This window comes from Haemaphysalis longicornis, unplaced genomic scaffold (assembly GCF_048455015.1).
Source record: "Haemaphysalis longicornis isolate Haplotype H1 unplaced genomic scaffold, Haemaphysalis longicornis Haplotype H1 scaffold_1, whole genome shotgun sequence".
Lineage (NCBI taxonomy): Eukaryota > Metazoa > Arthropoda > Arachnida > Ixodida > Ixodidae > Haemaphysalis > Haemaphysalis longicornis.
In genome coordinates this window covers 345,259,149-345,273,176 of record NW_027526203.1, presented here as the reverse complement: position 1 = coordinate 345,273,176, position 14,028 = coordinate 345,259,149, and the positions used below count along the sequence as shown (strand labels likewise).

At 49.0% G+C, this 14,028-nt stretch overlaps 1 protein-coding gene across 2 annotated transcripts in view; it reads right to left on the bottom strand.

The window, feature by feature from the left end:
- Window positions 1-301: 301 nt before the first annotated feature.
- Window positions 302-14,028, bottom strand: part of LOC144153317 (uncharacterized) — a 59,395-nt gene continuing 45,668 nt past the window's right edge. For both annotated transcript variants that reach the window (XM_077684991.1, XM_077684995.1), the window contains one exon: window positions 302-1,043. In XM_077684991.1, the coding sequence (XP_077541117.1) occupies window positions 1,032-1,043 (12 nt within the window). In that variant the 3' untranslated portion in view covers window positions 302-1,031. The remainder of the gene's footprint in view (window positions 1,044-14,028) is intronic.

Below are 14,028 nucleotides of genomic sequence, written 5' to 3'. Positions count from 1 at the left end.
CAAAATATAGAAAATGCCACACAACACCTTTCATTAAATTATGATTGGCAATCACAGCAGTACGTGACACTTGCAACTTGATTTGCACCAGTGTCATCACGACACGCTAAAACAATGTAAAACAGCACACAAAACCCAACAACATAGTTGCATTGTCAGCCCTGACCATGTCACAATTCCTTGGGATACATGTAGTCGACAATCAAGATACAGTCTGCTCCTATTTACAGGCACAAGCACTCGAACGTTCTGGCCAACTAGCTTGGCTCATTGCTTTGCAGGCTTAAAGAAACAAAAGAATGCAACAAAACCAGTTTTATTAATACAATTGATGATCACAGCAATGACTGCATACATTATATACAACTTTATTTGCCCCAGTGTTATACAGAATGTAAAACAATGTGAAAAAAGCACATAAAACCCAAAACCTATTTGGATTGTCGGTACAAGGCCCGATAATCCACTTTTCCATAACCTTTGGTGACATATCAAATGGAGGCAATAAAACCCATCTAAAACCTATGCGAGTCTCAGCCCCACACCCTTTTAGGACTTAGGTCTAGATTAAAAAAAACTGAACATAAATAGTAAACACAGCCCCTGGTGGTGATTGTATTAAAATGAAACAGCTACTAAAACATTCGACCAGATGAAAAAAAGTAAACAGCAAAGACAACAACTGCACATGTGATGACTGCATTAAAATGAGCAGCGACTGAGCCATTTGACCGGAATGTCATGACATGACATTTAATAATGCCTCATGACAGGAAGAGCTGAAATAGTCCACCACTGCACTTCGGTTCTTTTCCGCACAGCAACAAGATGGCTCCAAATGTGTGTCCAAATTAATCTGCCTCAGGAGCAGTGAGGGCGCGTCGGATGGCTTTAGTTGAATACTGGTGCCAGGAGACAATTTAGTCGAGGGGAAGAAGAAAAAAAAAAGAGAAAAAGAAAGTCCACTTTGCACAGTTCATTTATGCTCTTCCTCCAGGAACTGGTATGGGTATGGGATGTTCAGGCCATTCTCACTGACGTACCTAGGGCAGGGACAGAATGCTTAGATACAGTAAGACATGCATCAGTGGAACCAAAAATAGCCGCCTCTTTTTGGCTTTTATACTGTACCTTGCAATGTACGAGTGCTACGAAGGGCAAAAACCCCCCTGTGGGCTCATTCTGGGAAACTGAAGGGTGCAACACAAGATGGGCTCAACAACTCTCAAGAGCTATATGTTCTAGAAATAGTTATTCGTGAAGCAAGCTAGGCGCAGCGTTCTCTTAGCAAACACACGCAACATTCCCCAAAGTTAAGACCTAGATGCGACAACTTGACTAGATAGATTGATGGGTAAGAAGCACGCTGAAGGCTTGCCAAGCAGCATACAGTGCAGGTACACTTTACAGGCCTATCGATTGGATTTTACAGTATTTACAGTACTTTACAGGCTTTTTATGGATATTTTTTAGCATTTTTCAGTATTTAAAGTATTTACAATTTTGCAGGATTGGATTTTATGGTATTCACCGATATGCACCGAAAAGGGTGCAGCGATTTCAATATATTTTTTTGGCGGGAAGGGGGCTACCATGCTGAAGCTACACTTGGGCTATGAGGTGCACCACAGTGGAGGGGGGCTCCGGATTAACTTTGACAATCAATATTTAGAATCTGGTTTCTACGGTACAGATTATACGGTACAAAAAAGACAAAAAAGACCGCCTCAAGACCCTCACTCCAACCGGCTTTTTATCTGCTCTACCACCGCTCCCAAGATCAGCCGAAATTTTTATAAACAAATATTTTACAAATGCTAGCTTAACCCCAGAGACATTCCGTAAATGGCACACCCCATCCCTGCCGCCTCGATGTCCCTTCTGCGCCTCCCTCACACCCGCCAATCTGGAGCACCTAATTTGGCACTGTCCGAAATTCGCGCGCTGCAGAACCTTCAACCCTCCTCCAAATGCCTCTTCCCCATACATTGACCCTCATACACCGGAACCCTCTACGCTGACTTCAATTGCGCACTACTCCCTAGAAAGCGGTCTAGCGCGAGAAGTTTAGAGCCGTGAGCCTGCTCTCCTCACCCCACGTGGCCTCTTCCGCCTTCGTAAGGAGCCAACCAGCTTCAACTTGAACGGTTTATTTTCAAGATGTCCCAAGCTACGAATATCCCACCCTCTACTCCCACTTCCCCCACTTGACTTAGCGTCTTCCTGATGTAATAAAGGCTATCTCCTCCTTATTATAGTACCTAGATTATATTATCATGACGACCTCTCGGTACAGTGTTCTCTCTCGGCAACTGCAAGTAGGACCGCTAAAGTGTTTAATTATTTTATGGTTTTACTTACAGCTGTCTGTATTTATTTCTTTATTTAATTTTGTTATACCAAATGCAAGGGCCCGATATATAAGTGACACTGGCACAATGAATAAATAGAAAGAACAAAATACAAGGCTTGAGATTCGATCATAGCACGATAATCGATAGAATTTAGACAGAAAGAAGGACAAGGCAATTAGACGGGACTAGCTCGTCTAGTCTCTACCAATTGTCCTTCGTTCTGCCCGCGCTTGCATTCATTGTGATTGCCATGTAACATGCTCAATAAACATTTCCGCTTCTGAAGTACAAGGTATTACAATTCATAGATAACATAGCACCAAGGGAAAGATTGACTTTACAGTTTGATATAAACTAAAACGAAGCCATGGCATGCAGGGTTGATTTTGTAGCGGTCACTTCTTCGTCAACCGCAAGCGCCCACCATCATCATCATGAACCACCGCCTTCATCGTCGGCACGTAAACCACGCGCCAGAGAACACAACGTACACAATAAAATGGACTCTTATTTTTCTTTAAACTTCTCGCATCGTGCGACCTTTTCTTCTACCAATCTTCATATTTGATTGTGCGCTTTTTCTTCGTCCAATTTTTTTGTTTCCAAATCATAGTTTTGTGGAGCGAGTACATTAGCCCCTCAAAGCTCCCAATCCTGGCCAATCCCTCAAGTTGGTATGTGTCAAAATAAAAGGAACAGCAACAACAACAACCACGGCTTAATTTGTACGGATGATATAGCCTTTTTCTTCTCTACAGCGCGTCCACGAGCTAGACTATTTGGATTCATCGAAAGGTATAAATCAGGCGTGAATTTGCCGATTAATGTTTCCAAGTGCGCAGTCCTGGCATTCCCGGTATCCGTTCCTGTTACCCTCTGCCTGGGAGAAAACTATCCCACAGGTGACATCACTAAAATTCTTGGGGATTTGATTGTAAGTTTGATTTCGGCCCTCGATCACAGTGCGACGAAATGGGAACGGGCCCTTGCTCTGTAGTGCAGAATTAGCAACAGGAATTTTGAAACTGTAAGGAACACATAACTGTTCATTTACAGCAGATGCGTGTATCTTGTTTTAAAATTTGGTTTCGCTCTTTTTTCGGGCTCACCAGTACACAAACTCAATCCGCTTGCTCTACTGGAGCGACATCAGGGCACGTACGTGCCCTGAGATTAATCTTGGAATTCCAAAAATTACCGGCGAATAATATCCTGTATTTAAAGTCCCGCTTGCCTGCTCTGGGGACTGGTTTAAGGTTTTTACAGTGCTGAATCTACACAGAACAGATCTTTATAGTTGACGGCGGCCCAGCCGGCATAACTTTTCAACGCATCGTGGCCTCGGCAGTATACCGCCCTCAGTGTGTTTATGTCCAGATCACACTTTTTTCTCTTAACAACATTCCATCGGTACTGCCGATGTCCCGAGAGGTCTTCCCTGTTTAACATTTGCTAATATATGTCCCAACAATGCTAAAGTGCTGTCTGTATACAATTATTAACGGGTTTGTTGAACGACCATTGTGCGGAGAGGGCGGGCGCGGGAATTTTCACCCCTCCCCTTAGCTAGTCGCTTTCGATTCGTTACCTGACTTCGCTCCTATTTTACAAGTTGAGTTCCTACCAATAGTCCTAGCATTGAAAATTTACCTCCTCAGTTACTAAATGTTGCTATTGCGTCCGATTCCTTATCTATTTGTACCGCTCTGGTGTCCCCACAAAATCCAGCGCTTCTTTGCACCTTCGGTTTTATGGCACATTCCAACTCATATGGTTCACTTGTCTTAAGGGTTTATGGCTGCATGAAATGGGTGGTTCTATGGCGCGATCATCGTTATATGGCTTTCGAATTGACTACTGCCCCTTTCCATGCATACTGTACGGAGCAAGGTTGCGTCAATATCAATGTGTGGCAAGGTTGTAGAAAGGTACGTTATCACCTCCTTAGAAGACTACGTACATTTAGTACATACGTGGAACTCCCGCTTCTGTAAATCTCGCCAAAGAGAGGTTACGTTAACCAGGTTTAATGATGTAGAGTTCTTCAGCTCAACTTTCACATGCACTGGGCTGGTTTCACCTCCTCCGATCTTTGTGTTCTTCGTGGTGAACACGAAACGATACAGCATTTTTTTTTACACTGTCGCGCTTTTTTTTTTGATGAGAAGACGGTACTTAGTACTTACCGATCCAATTAACCAAAGTGGAATTACCCTTTCAATGCTGGTCTCACCTTCGTTTGGTGCCATGTCGCTGGGATTCACTCACAAGGACGTGATTATACAACCGTCTACGCACACGTTTCTGAGACCAGGAGCTTAACTGTTGGGTGTTCCCTTCCCAAGTTTATTTGTGTTGTACAAAATATTTGACTTCTCTTTTTCTTCCAACTTCTCCCGTCGATTTACAAATTCTCATATTCTTTCAGCAGTTCCCATCCTTGGTTGCGCGCTCTTTTCTTCATCCACTTTTTTGTTTCGAAATCATAGTTTTGTGAAGCGAGTGCATTAGTCCAGCAGGTCTCCATAACCTGGCCATATTGGCACATACCTCAAGTGCGTATGTGCCAAAATAAAAGGACGAGACTGCATGCGGCATCTTGCGGCTACGGGCCTGCGCGTAGACGATGCATCCGCATACAACTCATGGATACATGGGCCCCATCATCGTTCCCTCCTAGACTTTATACGCGAAGCGAACATTTTCATGTTCATTTAATCACCTTGCGTCATCATCAACTCATACCCCCTTATCTATGCCCTGTGGCAAAATAAACGCTCTTAAAAAACAACAACAGAAACATCAACAACAACAACGACAACGGTTTCTGCGCTGCTCGGCCGCAACCTATGGGCGCTCCTTGGTGCGCGGGCTGCCGTTGCCGTTGAGACCCACGTGGAAATAAATGTAGGCCCTGCCGTACAACCACATTGGCCTACTACAATTTGGGCCGTTCCGGGTCGGTTATCTACACAATTAACGTGACCGGAAAGATTATTCCAAATGTTTTCCGAGGCTATGAAGAACGAATACGCGAATGTGGGGGATTTAGGGCGAGGGTAGGAAACTTGCACTGAATTACTGCGGCATAAAGTAGGCGCGCGGGGAGTAATGTACTTATTGGCGGAAAGAGAATGATGGTATCTGTGCACCAGGGCCATGTTGCCCAGTTTTCAGCGGTGACTGAGCAAAGGTGGGTTGGCGCGTTTCTTTATAGTGCTAGCACACTTGTGAAGGAAGAAAAGTCGGAATATGCAAATCTAACAGCGCGATTAATTCTGAATGGCTTGAAGGGGCTACAACGCGTTATTTTTAATGGATTTGAAGCTATACAACGCACTCAATTTCCTACACGAGCAACGCAAGTGCTGTGAGATATTGCCGATTGAATAGAAAAAAAATGTGTCAATGCGATTTTCAGAATAAAAATATTCTTGCGTTTTTTTAATTCGGGTTAAATTTCTACTTTCTTGAAACCATCCAGGTAATACTAATTTATACTCTATGCTTGAACCCACGATGGTACCTTCTGGTAAACTGTACATTCTCTATGCTGCAGCTTCGCCGAGTAATTAACCAACTATTAGAATGAAGTTAGGACCAACCATTTGAATTCAAACTGTTCGCTATTGTTTAGCAATAAAATAAACAACGTTCATTCACAGTGATGTAAACCATAGTGCCGAGGAGGTTGTGCCCTGCTTTTACATTTCGATCAATTAGTAAGATAACACCGTTAACTTTTTAACGAGATAATTTTAGAGCGTTAACCGTACGTACGATGTCATCCGTTCTTGGCGTCCGTAGTTGTCCGCATCGCTCGCAGGTGCGCCCTCTCGGCGCGATCGTGGCGTGATAAAGGCGGGTGTCGGCGAGGCTGGAACGCACTCATCACCGCGCTCTCTCGTCAGCCCCGCTCCTCCTCGCCTACTCTCCGCTCGCATCGCGCGCTCTCTCCACGGTCGGTTCGCGCCCAACAGGTGGGGACGCGCGCGTCGCGGGATCAACAACATCTGTGGCGTGATCGTGACGTCAGCATCGCGCGCGCGTGGCGCGATCGTGGCGTGATAAAGGCGGGTGTCGGCGAGGCTGGAACGCACTCATCCCCGCGCTCTGCATACAGCAATTTTTAGGAAATTTTATTTTCGCATAAAATTATACTTGTATTTACGTATAGATAGTATGCACTATAGACCTTCGACTGTGGGGGGGCATTGCGCCGACGCCGCTGTACAACGCCTCCGGCCATGTTTGTGGCATTGGCAGCAGACGGTAATGGTATAATATTGTGCCCCAGTCTGGGTGCTTGTCTGTGGTGTTTACGACAGTATTTAATCCAGATTTCCCAGACGCCTTCGGATATGCGCAGTTGAAATTTGCGTGAGAGCTGAAAAGTGCAGGTCGTTGCACGCCGAGCATGCGAGAAGCTTCCTGCCAGGCGTGGCAGCAGCCTGATAATTTTCTGGAGTTCTATATCGCACAACAAGCCTTATCACTGGGTGGGGTCACTTTTATCTTTAGGCAGCACGTGCAAATACAAAATGCGCTCTTTGGCAAACATCGCGAGCGAGAGAAATGCATGTGATGCACGCGATGTATACGCGTATGCATGCGATCGCATGCATTCATCTCGCTCGCGATGTAACACGTGTCATAATGTTTATATTCGCTTACTGACAGATCCACGCCTACAACGACGTGGCAGGGCAGGGACGCAGCTACGGCATCGCATTCACGAGTGGTTCAGGCCAGCGAGGGACAGACCAAGGCAATGACTATTGAGTCGAAGCGAAGTAGCCGAGGACTCAGCAATAGCCCGAGCAGGTGCTCGCACCGCGAGACAGCATTCTTTCACGGACATATACACTCACACCATGAAGGTCTGCACACGGCTGACACAATTAAGGCATAGGCGGGAACCGGCTTTGGAAGAACTGGGTATCGGGATACACAGGTTTGGTGGGCAACGAAAGAGCGTGCCTGCTCGCCCGCGAAGCGCTTTTCCGGACGCATACCAACGGTAGCCAAACACAGACTCGTACGATCTAGCCAAAACTACTTTTAAAGAATATACAGACCTCCGCACAAAAAACTACTCAGACAGCAGCAAACCACCTTATATGCGGCTGACGCGAACATGAACTCTACTAATACCCGGCGAAGCATATTGTTCAAAGGCCATATCAATGCTGCCCCTCCAGTGTAGGTTATGCCAAGTACCGTTAAATTAAGAGCACTTGTTATGGCTATACCACAGGGAAGCAATATCCGCTGGGAGTGGCTGTCTGAACCGGCCACGATGGCAGACTCTATCCAGAAAACCATTGACACCCCGTCAGCCCGGCCAACCCCTGGAAGACTCAGCAGTGAGGAAATCCAGTGAGCCTCCGGAATGAGGATGCCTGAGACAGCAGGGCAGGTAAGTTTCATTCTCTCTCTCTCTCTCTCTCTCTCTCTCTCTCTCTCTCTCTCTCTCTCTCTCTCTCTCTCTCTCTCTCTCTCTCTCTCTCTCTCTCTCTCTCTCTCTCTCTCTCTCTCTCTCTCTCTCTTTCTGGTGCCGAGAAGTATTACATTAACGTAGCCCGCTAACAACGTTGTTTTAAAACTCGCTTAAAAAGAAGTCCCATTCGCTTGCTGCTGTGCTGGGTCTTGGTCGAAGCACACGATACTTTTATTCACTAGCAATTCTTCGACGCGTACAGTTAAATACAATCCTTACCCCTGCTCGTTCCTTCCTCTACCGTATCCGACACTCACCAGCATGTCCCAATTGTCCCTAACCATACGCTAATTTAGAACACTGCATTTTCGCCTGCCCCATTGCAATTCAATCCCCACATTTTCCTTCAACGTGGCGGACTTGGCTAGCCTCGGACCAGCTGTCGGACCAGTTGGCGTTGGTGAACCTGGCCCGGGACATTCTCAACGCTTAATGTTGCGTTTGAATAAAGTTTTTTCCTCCTCCTCCTTTATTCACTAGTGGACTAGGCCTGGCATCAACTACGAGCCCCGCTCCATGCCAGAAATAAGTCACTCTGCGAGAAGGTGACGAAGGCGGGAGTGGCGCGCATCGCTGTGCACCAACATCCGCTAGGGTGCCTCGATGCGCGCCCGCTCAGCATCGAGGCACCCTAACAGTGCGACGACGACGAAGTTGGGTGGGGCACGTTTCCTAGAACCCTCTCCCCACCCCCCAGCTAGGCGCCACCGTCCACTGCGACTTCACTGGCTGCCATCGCACGTGGACATCATGGGCAACAAGGTTGCAGACGCCCTGGCCAAGGTTGCTGCTCGCCAGGCAGGGGTCCCAGCCTGCCGGGATGTGGTGTCATTCGACGCTGCAAGGACTATCCTTGCCCGGGTGGTGGAGGCCATGCATCCAGATGTCCGAGTGGTCAGTGGCCACGCCCCACGGGTCCTGCCCGGACGCGTCAGCAGAAACGCCCGGTCGCTCCTGCTTCGCCTGCGGCTTAATTGCTGCAACGTGGAAGCCCACCTGCACTAACAGCTAGGGCCGCCGGGCATGCCCCACATGCTCCGACTGCCCAGAGTCCGAGACGCTCGAGCACTTACTGTGCTCTTGCCGCCAGCACGACACCGTGAGAGAGGAACTCCGGGCCGAACTCCAGCGACTCAGTGCACCAAGTCACAAGCTGGAAGACTTTCTGTTCCCCACGGGACCGGACACCATCCGACGGGAGGTCTTCCGGCACCTACTCAACTTGCTGGTTGTGACAGGACTAGCGCAGCGTCTGTAGGCGTCGAACCATGAACGAGACGAACGCGACAGAGACTATCCCTCACTCTCCTCCTTCTCCACTCTCTTCCTACCCTTTGAAACCCCCACTCCCCTTCCCTGAACTGGGTTGTATGATGGTGAACTCCCCGTTGAGTTCAAAAATATCCCCAGTTCTTTTCTCTTCCCTCCTTTGCTAATAAATCACCACCCCCACCACCGTCCAGCTTCCATCTCGCCGACCAGCTCTTGCCAGCTGACCGAACTCACTGCAGCGTGGCGCGGGGCTCCCAGCGGGCGCCTCTTTCTATTAAGCTTTGGGTCAATGAAGTTTTTCTACCCCCACATTCACCTGCTGAACGAGAGAGGGCTTTAGCCAAGACGGCGCATAGATACCCGTGAAGAGGGCACGACTCCCACAAGAGCATTGCTCCAATAAAGTTTTTTAAATGCAGAGCATTTATTTAACTCACGATGTCACCCGTTCTTGGCGTCCGTAGTTGTCCGCATCGCTCGCAGGTGCGCCCTCTCGGCGCGATCGTGGCGTGATAAAGGCGGGTGTCGGCGAGGCTGGAACGCACTCATCGCCGCGCTTTCTCGTCAGCCCCGCTCCTCCTCGCCTACTCTCCGCTCGCATCGCGCGCTCTCTCCACGGTCGGTTCGCGCCCAACAGGTGGGGACGCGCGCGTCGCGGGATCAACAACATCTGTGGCGTGATCGTGACGTCAGCATCGCGCGCACGTGGCGCGATCGTGGCGTGATAAAGGCGGGTGTCGGCGAGGCTGGAACGCACTCATCGCCGCGCTCTCTCGTCAGCAGTTACCACAAGTGCAACAACATTAACGTAACGCAAACTACTTAACGTCATGCGCCCCCGGAAATGCTCTGCATTTGATCGTGCCCATCGCGAGGGGGTGTTTCTGCATCGCTCCCCCATGGACATCGTTTTTCTCTCACTTCCCTGGCTCGACCTTACACATGACCGCCTTGTACACGTTGCAAATACAGTGATCCCTTGTACACGTTGCAAATACAAGTCAGCGGGACGACGAAAATTTTCGTTATAAGTGGTATTTCGATATAAGCGACCACTCGTGAGCAATTAGCTTTAATTGCGCCACAACTGCGAGGATTAAAAAAACAATGTGTTCACTGAAACAAAACTTTATTCGAGTGGTAATAAGGCAGAGAGCTTTGGCTGTTTCAAGTTCTTGCGTGGAACGAGCAACCCCTGCTCCAATTTGACCGAGCATTGCATGAAGCTGTGGTCGCCGCACATGCATCCAACTTTATTTCGCAGCAGGTGTACGTACTCCCGCATCTGTACTATAGTTGGCACTTCACCTGGATCTTTGTCCGCCGGCTCTTCGTCCTCGTCGGGGCCACCAACAAGTGTCATTTATCTTCGCATTCATCGCTGAGGCGACCACGGGAGCGGCAGCGTCAGCCAACGCAAACTTCTCGAAGTCAGCTTCTACCTATTAGCCAGAAATTCTACCTCTTTGCCAGTCACGGAACGCTACGAGAATTTCGCGCTGGAAAGCGACGCAAATGCCGTGGCTCGAGTCTGAGGTTGCTTTTGTTGAGCTCAAAAACAATTAACCGCTCATTGTGGGTACGCAGCGCAATCACGAAAACTAACCGGGTTTGCACTAGGGGCTTTGCATGATTACTGGGCAATGAGTTCCCCAGGTGTGGAGCCTTGAAGTTTGCAAAACAAGAGTTTCTCGGCGCCCCGTTGTTAACGACACTGCTGAGTCTACTGTTCGAGTGTCCGTGTTTGTGCACTATCGCGACCACACCATTGTCCAATGCCTGAACAGAATTCAATGACCATACCACGCATTTATACCGTTCGTCTAAAGTCGGATGGCGCGAATCGAGCATGACCGTCTCGAGAAAATCACCGCGGAAACAGCAGTTTGCGTTGACCCGCCATGTTGACAGCCTGACTCGCGGCTGGGTCGCCGCCGCTCGGCGACACCTCCGCTCGCCACTTCGATCTAAGCGGGTGAAGCTCTTCGTGCGCTTCGAGTAATGCGGCCAAGAATGCAAGGGTTTGGCTTGGGACCAGAAGAAATGTCAAATAAAGCGATATTTAGAGTAAAGTGGTTTCGTTATAACGCGGGATTACTGTAGTTCTATCCACCCTCAATCATGGTTTCTGTCATCGGTCTTGCCGCCACGTGAGATCTTTCGAGTGTGAAGTTTGAGCGTAAACGGAGAAGTGGTTCGCTCGGGGAAAATGTTGAGGCCGCGCATTGATCGTCATAACACCCTGAGCATTCCATTCCTTTGAGACGCTAATTTCGCTGTCAAAGTTCCAGTGTGGCATCGTTTAACGTACTCAAGCTGCCCCACCAGTACCACGCCAGTAGCAGGCCTCCAGTACCACGCATTTTGTACTATAGCGCAAAATAAAATTCACTGTTCAAGAGCTAAAAATTATAGGCTTACAAGACTGCAGCCTACATTATACAAAACGTGTGCCATATAATACGAACCTGCGTATATATATAACGAGAGGATATTTTGCGAGGTTAAAAAAATAAATAAATGGACCCGCACGCACCGTATATTACTAGTAGGTCCTTGCTGTCTGCGCCAGGGACTGATAATTTCGACAGAACCAAATATTCAGCCAAGAACGCCACTCTAAATTTACCCCGGCCTGCTTCACTGGTGAGATGGAGACATTGCAAAGACGCGCTTGTTGTGTGCCAGAACTTGCCCGGCCTATCTTTGTTAAGGCAAGAGGCCACCAGGGATGAAGCCAGTGTGCGACATTTGTTCTGCAGCTAGAGAAGCCCGCATTCGCTCCGCTCAGTAACTGGATAAGATGAGACAGAGCCGTAAAAAAATGCTGCAGTTGCCTTCCTTTGCTCAGGCATACACTGTGCTCCATGCATGGTAATTTTCCAGCCCCGAGTTTGCAGTCGCGTTGGCGATCTTTGAACGGGAGCAGCCAGCAATGACGGCGTGAGCTTATGCCCGCTGTCGTGAGCGGACATGTCGGCCACGCACAAGTTTTGCTGTTTACCGCGGTTTTCCATGGGTTTCTTCGGTTGTCACTCTCCCGCGATGTGAGCTTAACCCGGTGGTGGTGGTGGTGGTCACTTTATTAGAGCAAAGGGGAAAGGGGTGGGAAGCTTTCTTAGTCCAGAAGGCCTCGTGAGCGCACTGACTTGAGAGCCCGGAAGACCAGGGCTTGCATGGTCCGGGCTGGTCAGCCCAGTCTTCTACTGCTCCAGGGAGGGTGAGGAACGGGGGGTTCGGTAAGCTTGGCAGGAGAATACTAGATGGTAAGTGGCGAGAGGGGTGTTGCAGAGCTGGCAGTGGGACGGCTTTATGGTATACAGGTGATGGTGTAGGATGGCGGCGGGATCGAAGAATATATGTACAAATTTTTAGTCGGCAGTAAAGGTAATATTGGTAGTAGGTGAAGGTGTGGTGAGGGAGAGGGTATGTTATTCGTGTGCGGGCGTAGTGATACACAAGACCTATGCAAGTTGTGTCGAGGGGTGTGAGAGGATCAGGTGGGGGTAACTGCGGTATCCGGCTCGCTGGTGCCTTGGATGGGTATGCCCGGGAGTGCAGGTGTCGGTCGACAGCAGGCGCTGCTTCGTATCCTGGGAGTCTGGTGTGGCCACATGTAAGTGTGAGCTAGGGTGAGATCACCGGATAGCGGTTGTTGGAGGTGGATGGCCTGACTGGGGGCGAGGTCTGCTTGGTGATGCGGCAGGCCTAGGACATTTTCCTACGAGCAAAATGCGCTGCACAATGACGGGGAAAGGGAGGACACTGACACAGCAGAACAAGAAATCAGCTTTTGTAATGTATTTTGTAACTTTTGGAGATATTTTTTTGCAAACTGTATGCATCCACGCAAGTGAATATCTCCGCTCTGGTGGTGGTGGTGAAAGTATTTTATCACAGGTACTAGAGATTTTAGCCTTATAGTGGGGCTGTACATACTAGGCGGAGTCCCTATTTTAGGACCCTATTGGACGAAGCCGCCTACCTGGCTCTCCGTACCAAGGCCTTCTGAGCTTGAAGGTCTAAGCAACCAAGTAGGGCCGCACAGTCCTCTCGGGTAGGTTGGAACGCTGCCAACGATAAAGGTGGACCCGTGAGTTATGACTGCCCGCTCAGTTTTTGACATCAGGCGGCTTTCGATGTGCTCCACTGCGCTTCTTTGCAGCACGCCCCCAAGTGTTCCTATAACTCGTGTCACGACGCGGGCCACAATGGGGCCATTCGCTCACTGACTTTCTTCCGGGATATCTTTCGGGTGTCTCTGCGTGCCATGACTAATCGAACACGTTGATCCCCAGTTATGGCAATGCACGCTCCCCCAGACATAACGCTGGCGTCGTGCCGTTCACCCGCTAGACGTGGGATTGTACTTGCTGACTCCGCGAGGGACCTTAGTACAATATGGGGGGCATTTTTTAAGATTTTCGCATCTCTTGCGCGACGCGGGACAACAGCCCTCGATGCGGGACAGTCCCGCGGGTCGCGGGACGGGTAGTGCACCCTAGGCAGGCCTGCTGCTACTCGGATATAATGGTTAGGGAGGAAAGGCTTAGGTGGGTTGTGGCGGCGTGAGCGATCGCTACGGCTTCGGCACTGTGGACCTTGGATGAGCAGTATCTAGCTGCAGCTGCAATCGTAGCGATAAAGGCGGTACCTGATGATGTGAAGTCATGGGCAACGTTTGTAGCAACCCTGAGGGTCGGCCTCATGTTGTCATCGATGAGAAGCGTATCTTGGTAGCTGAGTGTTGACAAAAGAGGCTTTGTTGCCATGAGCTCTTGGGTTCGAATTAACGTCGGCGCGCTGTTGAGAGCGAACGACGTCGTCTTTTTCCCGCCGTCAGTCGATGATGATTGCCAATGGTGTACTGATGATGATGAAGATAGCTGAGCTAAGAACAGT